We start from the raw sequence: 18,258 nt of genomic DNA on the forward strand, positions 1-18,258 counted from the left end.
ATTTAATCAGTTAAATCCATAAGGAATAATGGCGTTTCCTGGGTTCACCTCATCAGTGTACTTCATGGAAAGAGCCAGCGTCCCTGAAGTTTTACACATTCAGCAGGTATCAGATATATGATGAGCAATAAATGCTAGTAATGGTTATGATGTCCCTATCATGCCTCAGAGTCCACTTCAAGTAAAATGTTACCAGCTTCGTTTTATCCATCCTTCCCCTTGTGATCCTCTCTTAGATTGTATGGCCATAAATTAGATCCACCTCAAGCCGCTGGTCCAACGATATTCCCAGCCCACCTTATATTACACTAACCAGGACAACCTTGAAATATACAGCAACCTTTCGGATAAGCTCAGTCTTCGATTTAATAAATCAAACCACATGAGGCTTAAGAGCTTGTCCGGTGTGTGGGCCGGTGTGCATGCAAATGGATTCCACGCTGCACCCGTGGCTGCTCAGCTCAACTGTAAATTTTTGCGTCTGTAGCCACAAGAGAAGCAGAAGTTGTTTCAATGAGTGTTCAAAATTATAGTTCTGTTTTCCTTAGTATATAAATATTATGTACCGTGCCTGCAAAAAGTATTTCTTGTTCTGCATTAATGAACCAAAATCAACACAGTGGTGCAGTGTTGAAATGGAAAGAGTATGACACAGCTGTAAATGGGCCGAGAGCAGGTCAGCCTTCGAAAGGTGCAAAGAGAAGACGAGAAAGCGGAGGACAGCAAGAGACTCTTGATATCTCGTCTATAATTTTCCAGAAGGCATGTGGGGGACTTTGTAGTCAGCTGGAAGGAGAATCTAAGGTTACTGAGACCAATATTGAGCTCTCTGGCCATCAGACTAAACACCATGTTGCACGGCACGTCATCATAAACATCCCCAGAGGCATGATGGTGCCTCTCTGCAGCAGGCTTGTGAGGGTAGAAGGTAAAAGTGAATGCAGTGAAATACACAGAAATCCTGGAGAAATCTGATGTAGTCTGATAGAAACATTCGGCAAGACGGGGGACTCATTCCTATTCCAAACTTGTATTTGTTTTTGCTGTAAGGTTTGCACATACAAGAATTCACCAAACTGACATTCAGGTTGCCATGTAAGCGGAACTCTTCCTCTCTCTGTGTTTGATTTGTAGTCCAAGAACGGAGACCGAATATCAGTCTCAGTGCTGTAAAACAATAAAACATATTTAAATATTTGAATTCCAATATTTGTTCATTTTCAGAAGAGAAAAAAATAGAAAGACATGGCACATTTTAAAGTTGATTCTATTTTGTGTGTGCGGATATAAAATGTTGTCCATATACTGTAGCTTGTGCATGCGCCTGCTTTTACCTTCCTTGTGTGTCCACATATGGAGCTGTCCTATGGCTCACCTTGTGCCTGTGGAATTATTCACGAGGCAGTTACGCTCAGTTATGCGTCCATTAAGCACCATCTGCAGCCTGCTGGGGCAAGAATGGAGGCAGAGAGAGGGATGGGAGAGGAGAGGAGAAGAGAGGAAGGATGGGAGAAGGAAGCAAGAGGTAGAGGATGGAGAGAGTGAAGGACATAGAGGAAGGGAAGGAGAGGATATGGTTGGAGTAATAGATGATGGAAGGAGCACGGGGGGAGGGCGAGTGAGAAAAGATGAGTGCAACCGATAAAGTGAGGAGTGGGAGGCGGGTGTTTGGTCGAGGATGAAGGGAAGATGCTCTCTGCATGTGTTTTGCATATCGTCTGTGTGTGTGTGTGTGTGGCCCCTGTCTAACAGTGTGCATCAGTGACCGTGTGAGTGTGTTTGTGCGGTTGTTGATTTCTGTCCACATATTACCTGCGGAAATGAGCTCCCCTCTCCCTCTGCGGGCGAGTTGCCCCCGGCAACAGATGAGCCCAGGCAACAGTAATTGGCGGACGGTCTGTTGTGATGCCCGCATTTGCAGGAGATCACGCAGAAGTCACACTCGTGGTGGTGAAATCGTGATGATGAAGTGCCAAGTGCTGACAACCCCAAACGGAGCTGAACAAGCAGAAACTCGGACACTTAAAGTGTAACTTCGCTTTCCTCTACATAGACGACTTTAAGGCGACAGTCGGTCTGAATTCGAGACAGCGCTCATTCTTATGTGTAGTAAACACTGACACGCTGAATGACCTTTGTTAGAATGTCACAGTAGTTTCAAAATGGATCCTTGTGCCGACATCCGGAACATTACCTGGCCGTCAGAAATCTGTGTTGTCAAACTTCTCCTACATGCGATCAAAGACAGCTTTGGAGAAAGACTTTTGGCTCTTACAAACGACAAGGAATATACTGGAATACAATTTACATATAAATATACATGAATGGCATCAACCTTATTTTAATATGTAAACAACGGATGTTGTCTCTGTACAAGCAGTGGACCGTGTCGCTGCCAAATAACTTGTCCCTCATATGTCACATTTAAAACAGAGCAAAGACACGTGTATTTCCTGCTTTGCAAGAGGACCTCTCCATCAGCAATCAAAATAAATACTTTGGAACGCATGAAACTTTGTACAAAACCAGTTGAACAGTAGGCTGTAAGTAACGCTGGCAATACAGTCTCATGACTTCATAAAATACATGAACATACAGCTGGAAATAGCTGTGGGCCACACACTCCATGGAGAAGTTCTTAGACTCAACCCATATTGGTGGGAGGAAATATAGTTATTTCGGTAGCGTAATGCCAGAAAAGAATAAGTTAATACTTGTCACACTTGTCTTACCCGGCTGAAAGGCAAGTATTTATTCCCTTGTGAGGGGCCACACTTGAGTGAAAAGCTGTCATAGAGATGGAGGAGATTAATCTTTTAAATATGGGGATAGCTGCATATTCTCAGACAGAAAACCACAGTGTTGCACCGAAGCTGACAGAAATAGGGAGAAAAAAGTTTAAACAAAGCTTGACAGATACTTCCTTTCTCACCTTCGCACAGCTGGCCAGTCTCTGTTGGAGGTGGGAGTCAGATTGTTGGTTTTGGGAAAAGTTGCTGAACCTGTCTGACTCACCTTTAAGAGTTACCGAAGACTGACTTTTTACTGTCGAAATTGTTGGTTGTGACGGACCCAAATCAGTAGTTTTCCAAAGCTGCTTTTTCCTCTGTTACAGTAAGGTTCACAGAGACCTTCTGTCTTATTCTGTGGAGAGGGCACCCACTTTAATTTTTGACAAAAATGCAATAAAGAATACCTCTGAGAACTCGATGAATGTATTATGTTTTAAATAATTACTAATGCAAACAAGGGTTCATTGTAGTTGGTAGCAAGCTAATATTAAAGTAGCATTTGTCAGCTTCGGTTTACCTTCAGATACCTCGTCATCATTCCAGTAGGTCTTTGTTCTGCTGTTTTTTCTGACTTCGTCCGGATGATAACGACCTCTTAATGTCTCTTTTGCTTCGAGAGCTCTGGACTGTGGCGTTTATCACTCCTCTGTGAAGGCTAACAGATGCTGCTAATTGGGATTCAACCTCACGCAACCCTCCTCGTCTGCAGCCGTGACCCTTCATGGTGAGAATCATCTTTAATGACGTTTTATATTATGTTGTGTAACCATAGACGGAGCTTAAGGTAAACTCATTCCCACAGGTGGATGTTATGATGTGCGACAGTTAGCAGAAGTGTCTGTAACCCCTCGATTGTCAGGTAGATTAGATTAACGGCCTGCGTAAAATCAAGATCGACCCGAGGCAGATGTGTTCGGTTTGTCAGAGAAGAAGAATGCCAGTAAAAATGACACAAACAGAGACAGAGTGTAAAACATTTTAGATTTTGAACAACTTTGATGTCTTCTGACAGGCAAGCCATATGGCGCTGCATTAACTAATCCTTCTAGTTTCCCAGACATTCCTAAATGGATTATCTACTTGGCTGCTTAATACTATTTCATTTTCATTCTGTCACGGAGAGTCCTATCCCCATACATCACCCACACTGGGATTCAATTAGCACGGCAGTAATTAAGCAGGGGGCTGTTTCTCCCTGAAATACACACAAAATCATCTGACAGAGTGCCAGGAGAAGTGTGTGTGTGTGTGTGTGTGTGTGTGTGTGTGTGTGTGTGTGTGTGTGTGTGTGTGTGTGTGTGTGTCATATCGACAGAGAGTGGGTGATGAAAGACTGTAAGAGGGAGGACAGTGTTTGTCAGTGTTCTCACTTTGTCCAGCGTCTTCCTCACTTGTTGCTACACACTGTAATTGTGTTAACCTACACACACCCACTCACACAAAGCTAGCTGCATTATCTAACAGTATAAAGTGTTTTTTGGGTTTTTTTTTAAAAAATGGCTTTGCTTTGCTTTATTACCGCAATTTATATTAAAAAAAAAAATCTGAGCAGCACAGTATTTCCTCTTGGTTAAAGATGAAATGTATTGATTCTGGGAAACTGGGTCACTGTAAAGTACAAATAAGGCAAACTGCAATCCAGTTAATTAAAGCACAAAGGATTTGACGCTAATGACAATTTGTCTTTTCTGTTGTTGGCCACAGTTTCACTTTTTATACATGTGAATATCCAAACTTTTATACACACAGAACATAAACACATATTTTGTGCAATGATCCTTCAAATGCAGTTATCAAACACTCGTTTTACTGTCACTCGTTTTACTGTCTAAAACGAAATTGCAGCACTAAAACAGTCAACTGCAAAGCTCATTTATTAATGATAAACTCCCCCAAAATGTCTTTTGTGCCTTATGTTCTGTTAAATACCTGGTCATCATTCAAGATACAGAAAGAAATCAAAAAAGTTAAAGTGACCACAAGCCAAATAATGAAAAATCAATACAAAAGACCTGCAAAATAAACATATAAAGTATGAGATATGTCTTTTACTGCCTTTTAAAAGAGATCCAGGGAGTCAGCGGACTGGAGGGGTGCTGGCAGAGTTTTCCATAATTTAGGTGCTTCAGCCTCAAAAGCTCAATCACCGCAGGTCTTCGGTGGAACATGAGCTGGATAGTCGGTGCGCAGCAGTACGTATACAGTAATGTCGCGATGTGTTCAGACCACTGCAGTCGAGATGGTTTCCTCTCTCACTTCGCCTTTGCTTAGCCGCCCTGTTTGTCGCTCGTCGTGTGAACATACTGCTCAACAGTGACGTTGTTGTTGTTGTGTGTAGAAAAGTTACTCAAGGCTACTCCAGTGTGTGACTTAAAAAGTTAAGATTCTTTTTCTACTTATTAGTCTTTTCAGAGTTAACATTCAGCACATTTCATCTTCACCAGTCGTGACTCCACATCTCATCCCCGAGCAGACGTCTTCCCACCTCCTAATCATGAGTCCTGTTTTTACCCGTCTGCTTTGTTTGAGGTCAAACCGATGGGTACTATTTTTACAGTAGCAGTAAATTACTGTGAACTTACTTGTCAGTCAATTATCTACACACACAAAGATATGCAGCCCATCACAGAGTAATGCAACAGAAGAGAAGGGTGAAGCAACTCGGAGCACCCAAAGTCCCTCACCTGCTAGTCTGAGTAGCCAATCACACGTCGGCCCCGTCTCCCACCGAAACAACTGTGTGGTTCTTTGAAGTGAAATCTAATTATTACTGCGGCACTTCTCCGCGAACGCTGCGTGTGTGTGTGTCTACACTTATGCCTCAGAGCGAGAGTGTGTGCATGCGTGTGTGTGAGCCTACACCTATCAAAACTCCCTCTGGTGAACATGACAGAAGAGATGGGGAGAAAGAACAAGCTGCTCAACCCTGCTTTCATCATCTCCCCCCTTTTTACTGCACGAAAAACTCAGCTCTGACACATAAAAATCATCACATCTTTGTGTGTGTGTGTGTGTGTGTGTGCGAGCGCAGGAGACATTGTTACATATTTCATGTTGCCGATGATCGCGGGAGTTATCATTCCGCTCGCATCCGAGTGTTTGACAAAGCAGCACTTGCGTGTGAGGGACAGCAGGCATGTGTTTGTCTGGTCCGGGTGAACACTGTGTGGCACATTTGGAAGCGGCTCTGATGACTTGACAGATTGTATGACACGCCGCGTGTGTGTGTGCCTTCATTGAAATGTCTTATTACACACTTTGAAGCGCCGACTGATGGTTGTGCGCACACATTCCGCTGAATGATGAGCCAGCGTTGTTTGTATGTTTACCGCGGTGTGTGTGTGCGTTGTGCCCAGTTTACTCATGAAGCCGGCATCCAGCACCTGTGTCTTGTCTCCGCCGCCGATGGAAACAGATAGAGAGCTTGGAAACGCTCGGCAGCAGGATATGAAATATGCTAATGAACCGACATCATAATAACCCATCATCACACACGCGGCAGAAAGAAAATGAAAAACTTTGCAAAAGGATTTTGTCTTCTTCCGACCTTGTTTCAAGACCACATTTAAATTATCTCATCCTCGCCGAGGGGAACATTTGCTGGTTTGAAGAAATAGTACTTACATCAGAATAGCCCAAGCTTGCATTAAAACATCAATCATTGGGGAAACAAAGTAACATATTTCTAAGGGCACAACACAAACATTGAGGGCTCCTTACAAAGTCTTTCAATTACATTAACAACGTTTCTAAGCTGTTCATTTTCCTGCACTACAAGGGAGTATACATTCAGCGCAGCCACCACGCCTCACGCAGCAGGGGAATATGCAAATTGTAAACAAGTCTGGTTATCACTTAGTTGCCTGCAGGGGCCGATAACATCTATTTCAAGGGACAAAAAATATATATATATATTTAAATCATCCTTTTAACAACATAGAATCTTCTTGGATAACAGGCAAACACCAAAGCTTGAACTTTTGAGTGTTATTTTTGTTGTCTAATAGGACGTGTTTACATGCTTTATGATCAAAAAACATGTTTATTTTTCTCGTATTGTCTACCGCTGCAGAACCTCTATTCAAGATCTGTCTGAATGCTCCGTCTCTTTAAAGCTTCCCTCCTGTAAAGCCCAGTCTGATGTGATTGGTCGGCTCTCACAGGCCTGAGCAAGGAGTGCCCACTGTGTTTCTACATCAGGTCTCTGGTGTTTGTGCAACCAGGGCTGTGCTGAGGGGTGCTGACTGTATAGTTGTAACATCACCTTTGGTACAAATCTGCATTCAAATATCTAAGAATAATGAGATATTATATATTTTGTTGAGTTGTGTACTTACCTCATTCATTTTCTGATAACCGCGGCAGTCAGGGTGACAGACAGGAGTGAGGATGAATCCACTTTTTATTCCCAAAAGTTAAAAAGTCATCTCTGAGCTTTGGATCAGAGCAGAATCAATGTGTTTATTCCTACAAAAGATCCGACTTTGTCTCTTGTTTTGTCTTAATTGAGAGCCCCCTAGTGGCAGTTGCATTAAAGTGACATATTGTGCATCTAATGACGGGGTCTAGCAGCAATCTTGCAGCGACGTTAATCACTTTTCTACAACGACAGTAACATAAGTCTATTTCAGCAGAAACACTGTAGTAACTGATTTACCATGTAATCTGCTGAGTCACTTTGCACTTGTCTGAGTGTTGCAGGGATTTGGAGTTGTTTTAATCCTTCTCCTGATCTAAATACCTTAAAACATTCAAAGTATTTTGTAAGCCACCTCCAGCAAAGCGGTTACTGTACTGCACCACAAACACGCGCTCCGATCAGCCCTTCATTCTCAGCTGAAGACAAACAAACACTATCAGGAGCGTGTTCATTACTTGCCAGCCCATGTTAATGTGTATAATGAATACCCTATTGGACAGATTTGTTATTATACAATTTATATGAGGCGTACACAACGCAAAGCTGCTGTAATCAAATTTCTGACAAATGAATACCAACTCATTTACTGTGCACTCTTCAATCACAGTAAGTTAGTGCCGAATGAAATAAAGGAGACTTTTAAGCGATTCATTTGGCGAAGGACCCACGGAGAGCCATTTCTCTTTGAGAGAATCACTGGATTCATTATTGATGCTCACCAGGAGCGACGCTTAAAACACACCGCCGCGCTCCTTCATCATCAAATTGCGAAACCTGTCTAATTAAAAAATAACGCGGAGTGGAATTTATAATAACCAAAAACAACTCGAGAGCGCTCTGCATCCTGTCTGTGTCTCATGTTTACAGCTGGCGACAGAATGTGTTCATGTGCCGTCGTATTCAATTACTCAAGTGCTGTAATTCGGTACAGGTTTAACTGACTGAGTACATCCGTTTTCTGATACTGTATACTTCTACTTCACCACGTTTCAGAGGGAAATGCCACACTGTTAACTTTACTGTATTTGTCAGGTGTAAGACACATTTTTCAAGACAACTATTAACAGATTTTTGGACAAATCTTATCTGAACGAGCACCTAAACATTCATCTTCATCTGATAAATCTTCTATACATTTACTTCTACACATTCACTTTCCACACCGCAGATCAATATCACACCAAAATCCTTAATCTAATGTTACAGCCTTCAGCCTGGTAATGAGACATTTGTGTACATGTAAACTAAAGGCTGCTTTGCCTGACAGGAGATCAAGACGGGAGGCGAATTTGTGACCCGAGTGCCCAAGACAGAGGAGGATGCTCCTTAACGAGCGAGCTTTTGATTTGTAAATGACTTAATTCCCTTGTTTGAAATAGCGCAGGCAAATCGTCTGATGTGATTTACATAACCTCACCTGGCGTTTCCTAAAAATTGCAAGACCTGGGATAGGTTGCAATCAGTCATCGTGGTTTTCGGCTGCTGGAAGCATGCTGAGCTGCAGAGGTGTTTCCTGTGAGTATAATCTTCTAATCGTTTGAACACTGATACGAAACCAAACCACTGAAGTATTAGAGGTTTTATTAGACCACCTGCTCCAGTCTAATGTTATTTACCTATTGCAGTTTAATGTGTTTGGTGTTTAAGACTGCTAACACAAGATCAGCAGTTTGCCTAATATGCAAACATTGTGAGAGAGAATTAACAATGAATCGACATCAACATTATATCTGGTGACTGATTTGATTGTACTATAGAGGGATTTTATCAGCTTTAATATGCAAACACCTGTTAAAGATCAAATATCTGAGGAAACAGCTAAGGAGTGAGAGAACCACTGTAACAACCTTTCCGTAGGATTCTTTTGACGAGACAGATTTGACTCTCAAACAACCTTGAGACTCTTGTTACATGCACACAGACAGAGTATTTATCTGGAGTTTTTTTCTCTTTAAGTACATGCTGACAGTAATTTTTCCACCATTCAGGGATAATAAGCAGCGTCAGTATTTTAAATAGTATATAATCAATCTAATGTGTGGATATGAACTTTTACCCACGATGATCAGTCCGTCCTTTCAACATGCAAAGATTTAAATCAGTAAGAAGCAGCGAAACGGCCGCACTGTTTGGTTGAGAGTTGAGCCCTGACAGATTTGTTTACATGTAATGGCTCGAGCCGCATCATTTGCAAAGAAACACACGGGCCCCATCAAACCACCAGCAATTATCATGTAGTCTAGACAAAACACGGGCATTGTATTTCGCTCCGAGTTAGCTCTACTTGATTACATTTTAATATCAGCGATCCATCTATTACTTTGTGGTGTATTCGGGCCAGGCAGGCCTGTTAGAAGATCGCACTAATTGATAGAAATAAATGTGTATATGCAAGTAGTGGACTATTATTGAACAGAGGATACAGATGACAATTGAAAATGTATTGTGTTTTTTAATAGCCCTCAGCAGCTCCAGTCCAGTTATTCCTGGTTGAAGCACCAAACGTTTAAAGTAGCCGAGTAGTATTCTTTTTATTCATAAACAACTTCCTCCCGTATGAACAAATGCTTGAATTAATGTCTCGATTTGAACCACTATAGTGAATTTAGTGGCAGAAAACACATTATTTTGCTTTCCACACATGCCACACTCGCTCAAACAGCCCATCGGTCTTGTTTTGTAGGTCTTTGTGCAAATCAGATGAACTGTGGCTGGGGTTACTTCTTATGCGTATTAAATCTGTAATCTTATTAAAAAACTGATTGGAAAATTATGCTAATTTTTTTGCTTTGCACTAATGTGCCACCAAGAACACAAGATTTTGGGTCTTGTAAACGAAACAGTTGCGCTCCTTTTACAAAAACAGAGTTAGGGTCAGGGTTGAAACAAAGACAGAGGCGAACAGGCTGCAATCAATACGTACTTTTAACATATCTTTTTAATGTTTATACAATAGATTATATTATCAGGATGAATAAATAATATGCTCAATCCTCAGATGAATACAGGAAACATCAGCAGTTAGCTGATTTACACACAGACATATTCGTACTGAAGCTGAGAACAACCGTGATTACCATTTTTTTAAACGTCATTATCACATGATCACAATTTAGTTATTTTATTTCAAGGTAAGAATGCTTGTTTTTCCATGGTCATGAGTTTATTTATCTAGTTATTTCAAGAAAAACAAAATGCCCATTACGCAAGATAAGAAGATCATTCATCAGGAGAAAATGACTTCTTTACATTCATTGGAGTAAACAGTGACAAACACACACTGCAGCAGAGAACCGTATCAACTTTTATGAACTTTTGCCTTTTGTTGTCTCATGATAAAGGGGCGATCTCATTACCTCAAGATAATGTTATTATTTTTAGGTTGTGTGGTAATTAACTCATGATCTCATTATATAATTAAAGAAATAAATGCAAAAACAACCATTTTTGGCCTCCGTACCAATTGTTTTTGCATTCACAGGATTACTTGGGCTCACTTGAAGGGTACACACTGTATTTTACCACTGAGGGCTTCAAGTCACACCTTCCAATGTGCTTTAAGCAAGGACACAAAAAGTTCTGCCCTTTGTCAAGTTTCTCTGCTTTTAGTCCTCATCACAGAAACTAAAATGACCCATGTGACAGTTTGTGTTGTGCATTTTCTTCTCCTGTCCTTGAAAAGTGCAGCAAAACCCCTTAATTCAGCTGCATTTCTTTCTCTTTCTCTCACTTTCTTTGCTTCACTTGCTGAGGACACACACATAACAATTTGTCAGCAGTTTCCGTACGTGGACTGTCAGAAGAAAAAAAAAATAACAACGCTGTGTGTCTCACTGCAAATTCATGAAGTTGGGCCCGGCTCTTATGCTGCAGACGAGACTGTGACTGGTACTTTGTAGCTCGGGGTGTCGAGCATAACAATACAGAAGAGTGATTTAACCGAGAGACAAGTTCAGCTGCCTGGATTTTTTATTTTATACAGCGCACATGATTGCTATAATAATTCCTCGATTTGGTTCAAGTTCTGTGATGAGCACAACGAGAATGATGGGAATTTATATGCTAATATCAGCTGAAATCTTTTTTTGTGTGGTCGTAAAACTGGAGGTTTTAACTGCAGGCGGCAGCTCTTGTGGGTGTTGAGCACATGCATTAATAAACATATAACATATGTAAAGTGAGGTCATAGTATAACTTCACGTGACTTCTTTATGTTATGATGAAGGATAAATAACAGCAAATGATGCATTCTTGCTTCATTTTTTTAATAAGGTGTTTATTTAATTGGAGGGATGATGTGAACAAAAACATGAATGTCTGATTGAGTTATCTTTTTTCATTGACAGGTGTTTTCTTCCAGTTGTGGCTCCTCACAGACTTCACAGGTAAAGAACCAGCTGGTGTGTTTACTGGTGTGTAGCCAGCCAGCAGACTTCTCACGAGCACATCGACTGTTGATTATTGTAATCATGACATACGTTGTGAGGGACAGGACATCATCTCCACAAGGGATGCACGATATGGATTTTTTTCACCTGTTAACTGATGTAACTTGCTTATTTCACATTTTTGTATCTTAACAAAAACTTCTTAGCGGGCAAAGATGCAGCAGCTCTACGCCATGAACGCGACGGCAACAGCAATTGTTGTTGTTGTTCTTCTCTGTGTTTATTGGCTGCTGGCGAACCAACTTTAAAGGTGCATTCCGCCACATGTTGATGGTAAATGCTGCACTTGTTAGGTCAACTACAGCAATCTGGCTTTGTATTATAGGCAAGACAAACAGTGACACTTACACAGTAGCCAGCTGGGCCGTTGCAGGCCAGAACCTGATAACGGTCGCCCTGTTAATGCGATAAGATTATTTGCTCTATTTATATACTCTTCCAAGCTATTCAGATGCTGCTGAATCATAAAAAGTTACCACACTGAATGAGATGCTGGAGTAAATAAAAAAATATTTGACGAAAGTTGGCGATAGAAGGTTTGTGCATGATGCCAGCGATGGTAACATTAAGTGTTGTGTTTTGTTTTGTTTCTTGTCACCTCCAAGCTGCCTCATCGCCAAACGTGGCGCTCAACGGAACGGCATCTCAGTCGTCGACATTTCTTTTCGATGGAGCCGAGAAAGCAATTGACGGGAGCAGAGACACGCTGTTTTCCTGCAGCGGTACATTAGTTGGATTCAGCCACTGGTGGAGTTTGAGCCTGCCGGACATGTACAGGATCAACTCTGTCACAATCACCAACAAAGCTGATTTGTTGTACAGGATGACGGATGTTGAGATCCTCATCGGGAATTTCGAGGAGGACAACGGCAACAAGAACCCAATGTAATCCTGGAGAATATTTCAGTTTCGCGCTACAACCTTATAATAAACCAGAATTATCCTTTAATTTTTCTCTCTTTCTGTCGTTTTTCACAGCTGTGCAGTAATTTCCTACATCCCGAGCGCAGGCACCCACACCTTCAACTGTGGAGGGATGATAGGCCGGTTCGTCAACCTGAAGCTCGACTCCCTAAACCCTTTAGCTGCATTGATGGTGTGTGAGGTGGAGGTGTACGGAGGTTAGTCAACTGTAGTCCAAAAGTCTCTAAATGTGTTTCCCAGCAGAAGATCAAATCAGTCACTCAATCACATTTTTTTCCAGAGCTGGTCGTTCCTGCGCCCTCTTTCAGCACGGTGGTGATGGGTAGGAACGTCACAGTGGTGGAGAAGAAGCTGTGCTGGTCGGACGCCCTTTTTTATTGCAGAGACTTCCACTGGGACCTGCTGAGCATACGCAGCAAGCAGGAGCAGAGGAAGGTGGAAGAGGCGCTGAAAAAAGTCTCCTTCCCCCTCACCCATCACGTTTGGTTTGGACGGCGCAGGTAAAAAAATGTCTTAATAACAGGGACCGTTCCTTTTTTTTGTGGAAATGGTTCATTCCACCTTCCGAGTGCTCAGTCAGGAGTCGGGTGCTCTTTGCTCTAAACTAAACATATCACAGTAGATTTATTCTAACATAACTCAAGTACATTTCAAACCTATATACATATAAATAAAGTAACAGTAGTTTCACTTCACTAGGACATTGTGGTGCTCTCTCCACCTCCTTATTCTAAGATTTATCTGGAGTCACAGCAATGGGCAGGGCGGCACACTTAATTGTGTCCATTGTTTTTCACCTGTATCGATCCGGGAGGGAGATTTAAGCAGCTCCTCGCCTCTGCAGTCACACACTTACATGCATCCACACTTGGACATTGCCAGGTGTAAGAGCAATCTGCCGCTGTTTACCTCTGAGCAAGAGTCGGGCGCAGGGTGCCAAGTGCAGGGGAACAAAGAGAATTGGCTGTTAGAGGCGTGGAGAGTTTTGTTTTCCCATCTGGCCCGGAGATCTGAACACCTCAGCAACTCTTTCTTTATCGCGCCCTCTGTAGTAGGAAGATATTTGAGTTTTTCATTAAATGAGGAGAAAGCGCAGTGAAAGGATTTAGTTCTGGTCAGACGAACAAGCGTTAGTACAATTCCCAAGCCAAATTTGAACCCATGGTGTTCGCACAATCACGATTCTTTCATTCTCAAATATAATTCACTCTCATTAGTGCGATATCACAGCCATTTATTACACCACCGCACCACCAGACAACCATCTGCTATGTTAACAACAGGCCATTAAAGGAGCAATAATAATTAAACAGAAGTCACAGTCAATAAGCTCAGATTGTGACAAAGTGCCATATTAAAAGAACGGATCCACCTCCGCACGGTAATAGCTGCTATATTTTACGTTTGCCACTGTGTTACACATCCAGGCCTCTGTAGACTGATGTTCAGATATCAAGCAATCCCTTGTAGGTACTTGATGGCTGGCACGTGGTTTTGGATGTCTGGTGCTTCTGAGACCTACGACTACTGGGAGAGAAACTCCTTCTGGGGTGAAACCAGTCCCTGCGGCGCCATCACCACCAGCGCTCCCTTCAAATGGAATGATCTCCCATGTGGAGAACACCTTCACTTCATCTGCCTGAAAGGTGAGGAGTCAACTCTCCTCATCAAAGTGTTGCGCTCAGCTCCTGGCTGTGTTTCACTTACATGTAATACTGAAAAAAATCAACAGTTCAGCAGATGGCAAATTATTAGAGGGAGGGCTCCTGTCCCATGCCTGGTATATTTGGCGTTATATGTGTGCTTTAATACTACAGACACCAGAATTCTAGAGGCAGCTAACACTCCTTTGGCAGCTTTTTTGTTAGAAACACAACAGATGACCAACTGTTATACTTGCAGCCAAACAAACTCGTGTTGCTTTCATAAAAAAGTCAGTCAGTAATTGGCCCTTTTTCAATCATGCCATGAGCAGCCTTGATCTGCTTTCATTCTGAACTTGTCAGTTGAAATCTGAGGTGCGCAGCCTGTCGCCTGCTGACAAAACAATTACCAGAGCGGCAGATGTAGATGCAGTTGTTGATGAGTGGCTGCCAATACTGTGCTAATCCTGTTTAGAAATACATTAGGTTTCAAATGCTTCAAATTGAAAGACAATTTGAGTTTGCATGCTTGTTTTGCTCTTGTTCTGGGTGCTATACATTTAATCCTGCATGCAAAAAGAGGGTAAAGACTGATAACAGTGCAATAAAATTGAGAACATCAACTCTGGATTACATGCTTCATTGATGCTTAGGTAGGCCACTGGCGTCCTTGACTGGAATGGCGGACCCCGCCACTTAAAATGAAAGCCATCATTTGAAGATAAATTAATGTAAATACATTAAATGTCCATTGATGAAAAAACCCTATCATAATAGCCTACATTGCCCACAACCAACTGCATTTTGACCATCAACAGTTTGCTCAGATAATCAGCCGTGCTATATTAGTAGCGGCTAATGTAGCCTTGTGCCTCAATCCTCAAACAGGAATGAGAGGCGGCCTACAATCTAACTTCACACAGCTCCCTCCGGAGACACAAACAGCTGTTTCACATATGCGGTAGTACTCACCAGCACCTGAAAAAAGACTTTAATGACCTCATGCAGAATATATGAGAGTACAGGTGTAATACAATTCTGGTTTCTTGAGACCGATTAATAAGAACAATATAACAAAATGTTTTCCCCTCACAGTTTATTAATAGACCTTTCACCCCTTCCCCTTTGTCTCCACAGACTATCAGAGTGACAAGAAGAGAGTGGAGTTCTACAGCACCACCAGACGATTAACACAGCTGTCACCATAGAGAGAAACTCCCACTCGGTTCACTTGTCTCCAGAGCCCAGTCTTTACAGTGTTCCTCGCAAATGTACATTGGAATTGTTAATATGTGTTTTCATGCGTCTCTGCTGTGTTAAACTAAAACTAATCACAGTTCAACCATGAGGATGCACATTTTAGGCCTAAAAAAGTTGTTTTTGGCAGTAATTGATTAGTTAGTTAAATGATCAAATTTAGTAAGTTGGCTAAAACTCATGCAGTCCATAATATTTTTTGTTTTGGGGGGGTTAGGACATCCATATCACCTTCTCCTCAGGTGCTGTCTCTTGTAGTAGTGAGGCACACATTGCAGGCGCACGAGAACAATAAAGCATAAATCTGACTAATGTTTTACTTGTCTGGGTGTTTTTTGTTATACTAAGCATAGAAGCCTTTCAAGGGCTACTTTAAAATGAATAACATTTTTAATTTGTGACCATTTTTTTAATGAGAGAGGAAGTCCTAATTGGATCTGACTGAGAACTTGAGGACTCACTATGGTAACCACTTCTTACTTGTTAACCAGTCTTGCTGTATTTTACTGCAAATGGGATCACCATTTATAAAATGAACATTCCTCTTTATGCTTTGCAGAATCTGCCATCGTGGCTCAAACTGGGATGAAAAAACACTGAGTCATGAATCTGTCACCATTCTAAACTTTTTTTTAAAGAGTAGATGGATTTTTTAAATGATTTTTGACACACATGCGTCACTTTTAATATCGATGCTCATGCATTGATGGAGGAGGTTCTCGGAGGGGTGTAGTCGCGGCCTCCTCACGCTGCTCTCTCTACGACTGAGGCAGACGTGCTAAAGGCTCAACCATAAAGTTTTATAAGATCTGGCAGCTTTTAAGATATGAGAAATATGAAGTGTTTAATGTTTAAAAAAGAGTACATTTTTCTCCCTCTCTTTTCTGTCTTCGTTTGTACGTCCCCCGATAGTATGAATTTATGTATGGGATGGGTGTAAGCTGCGAGTCGTGAGCCAATTTAGATTCTCAAAAATGCTCTAAAAAAATAGTTGAAAGGTCTCCCCTACTGTGCGATTGTTTCCCCCAAAAAAATCAAGGTAAGCATTTTCTTGAGTTTGAGGACTTGACACATTTAGGCTGAAAATTAGACAGGGAAAAAAAAACTCCTCTGAACATCTTCCGACTGTCCCTGGAGTTTTTCTTTCCCGCTACAATCAGCAGAAGACCATTGTCGAGGCCCGAATAAACTGGATCTGTCAGCTCGTAAAGAACAGAAATACAATTTAGCTGGTGCGTCCATTATTCTCCCGCTGAGCGTCGATAACAAGGACCGGGAGCGGCGGTCAGAAATTAAACATGTCCTCAATAAAGCTGAGTTTCCTGTAAATGCTTATGTGGCTTTTACTGTACGGAGAAAAATAATTAGCTTACTCACTCTAATATAATACATTTTACTGTTGTGTACCACAAAACATGTGGGCCCCTTTAATACGATAAACAAAGCGGTGTCCTTCACTGTCAACAATATCAGCATTCCTTCATTATTCCGTAATATGCCCTCGAAATATAACATCCCATTTAACTATGATTTATATGATAGCAGCCAGTGTTTAGGAGTATGGACAGTTCTTTTTGAGAGGAGATAAAAAAGAAAGTGCCTGCAGGTATTTTCTTATTAAGCCCAGAGTAACTGATGTGGATCAGCACCGAGTCAATTCATTAGGACGTCTAGCCGAGACCTCCAAAGCGCAGGGATGTCATTCCTCCGGGCGTCCATCCCTCCATCTCTTTCACCTCTATCTCTTGCCCTTCTCCTCTCTGCTCTGCTCCCCTGCCTCCTCCCGTCTCTGCCTCATCATCGCTCATTATTGTCCTGATGGAGAGTAAACAAGGCCATCTCTTCCTCCCATCAGTCCCTCCATCCCTCCTTTCTTTTATTCTCCGCCTGAATAAACATACGGATGGCTCCGCTCCCCCCTTTTTTTTTTTCAAACCTGCTCACCTCTGCTGCTTTCTAGGCCTCCCTCATCCCCTCCTCCTGTCTCCGCCGTCTCATCTTCTGGCTCCGTCATTAGTATGCAGAAGAAACAATAATATTCCTTCATGTGCCTCCCACTTCCTCCCGCTCCGTCACTGTGCACGCTCTCCGTTTCTCTTCCTCTGCTTTTTGCTTCGCCCTGCTGCCAAAGAAGTCCTAAATATTTAACCAGGAAACCAAAATCTAATTTTTGTGAAGCCACGAATAAAAAACAAAGGGGCCCGTGACGTTGAGTGCGAGTGTGTTGATGCAATATTTAAGAGTCACAGTGGACACACATCGTCTCCGACATGGGATTATTGTGTAACGGGATGACTGCTCCGAATTAAAACCGGCCATTTAATAAAAGATGCTCAACACACACAGCAGCTGTGTGCAAAGATCCGCTTTGATTAATTACACATATGTTGATAAGTTGCATCGTCATTAAAGGTGCAATGTGTAGGATTTCTGGAGATCACATAAATGGAACATAAGAGTCATAATTTTGTCGTCTTTTTTCAGTGAAACTAAGAATCGTTGTGTTTTAGTTTCCTTAGAATGAGCCTTTTATCTGTGTGTGTTGTTAGAGGCTTCTGGGAGGGCGAGATGAGGGGTGTTCAGTTGGTCAGCTTCGCCACTAGATGCCACTACATCCTACACACTGGACCTTTAAGGTATCGCTTGTCACCCTGGCCCGTGTGATGTCAGGTTTTGGGTTTGTGTTCAGACATTTCCTGTTTTATTTTGCAGATTCATCCTCGGGTGTGTTTGTGACTTTTCACCTCCTGTCTTTGTCCCCTTCTCACCGTTTT

At 41.9% G+C, this 18,258-nt stretch overlaps 1 protein-coding gene across 5 annotated transcripts in view; it reads left to right on the plus strand.

Moving 5' to 3' along the window:
• LOC119015622 overlaps positions 1-18,258 on the plus strand; it is an 18,990-nt gene continuing 732 nt past the window's right edge. For 4 of the 5 annotated variants that reach the window (XM_037091804.1, XM_037091806.1, XM_037091807.1 and 1 more), the window contains exons 1-7: positions 1-106; positions 3,410-3,516; positions 11,559-11,597; positions 12,266-12,545; positions 12,639-12,781; positions 12,865-13,084; positions 18,034-18,120. In XM_037091804.1, the coding sequence (XP_036947699.1) occupies positions 12,430-12,545; positions 12,639-12,781; positions 12,865-13,084; positions 18,034-18,120 (566 nt within the window). In that variant the 5' untranslated portion in view covers positions 1-106; positions 3,410-3,516; positions 11,559-11,597; positions 12,266-12,429. Of the gene's footprint in view, positions 107-3,409; positions 3,517-11,558; positions 11,598-12,265; positions 12,546-12,638; positions 12,782-12,864; positions 13,085-14,054; positions 14,231-15,364; positions 15,793-18,033; positions 18,121-18,258 lie in introns of those variants that run through there. The other variant, XM_037091805.1, reaches the window with a different exon arrangement.

The sequence above is a fragment of the Acanthopagrus latus genome, chromosome 24, assembly GCF_904848185.1.
Source record: "Acanthopagrus latus isolate v.2019 chromosome 24, fAcaLat1.1, whole genome shotgun sequence".
NCBI lineage: Eukaryota > Metazoa > Chordata > Actinopteri > Spariformes > Sparidae > Acanthopagrus > Acanthopagrus latus.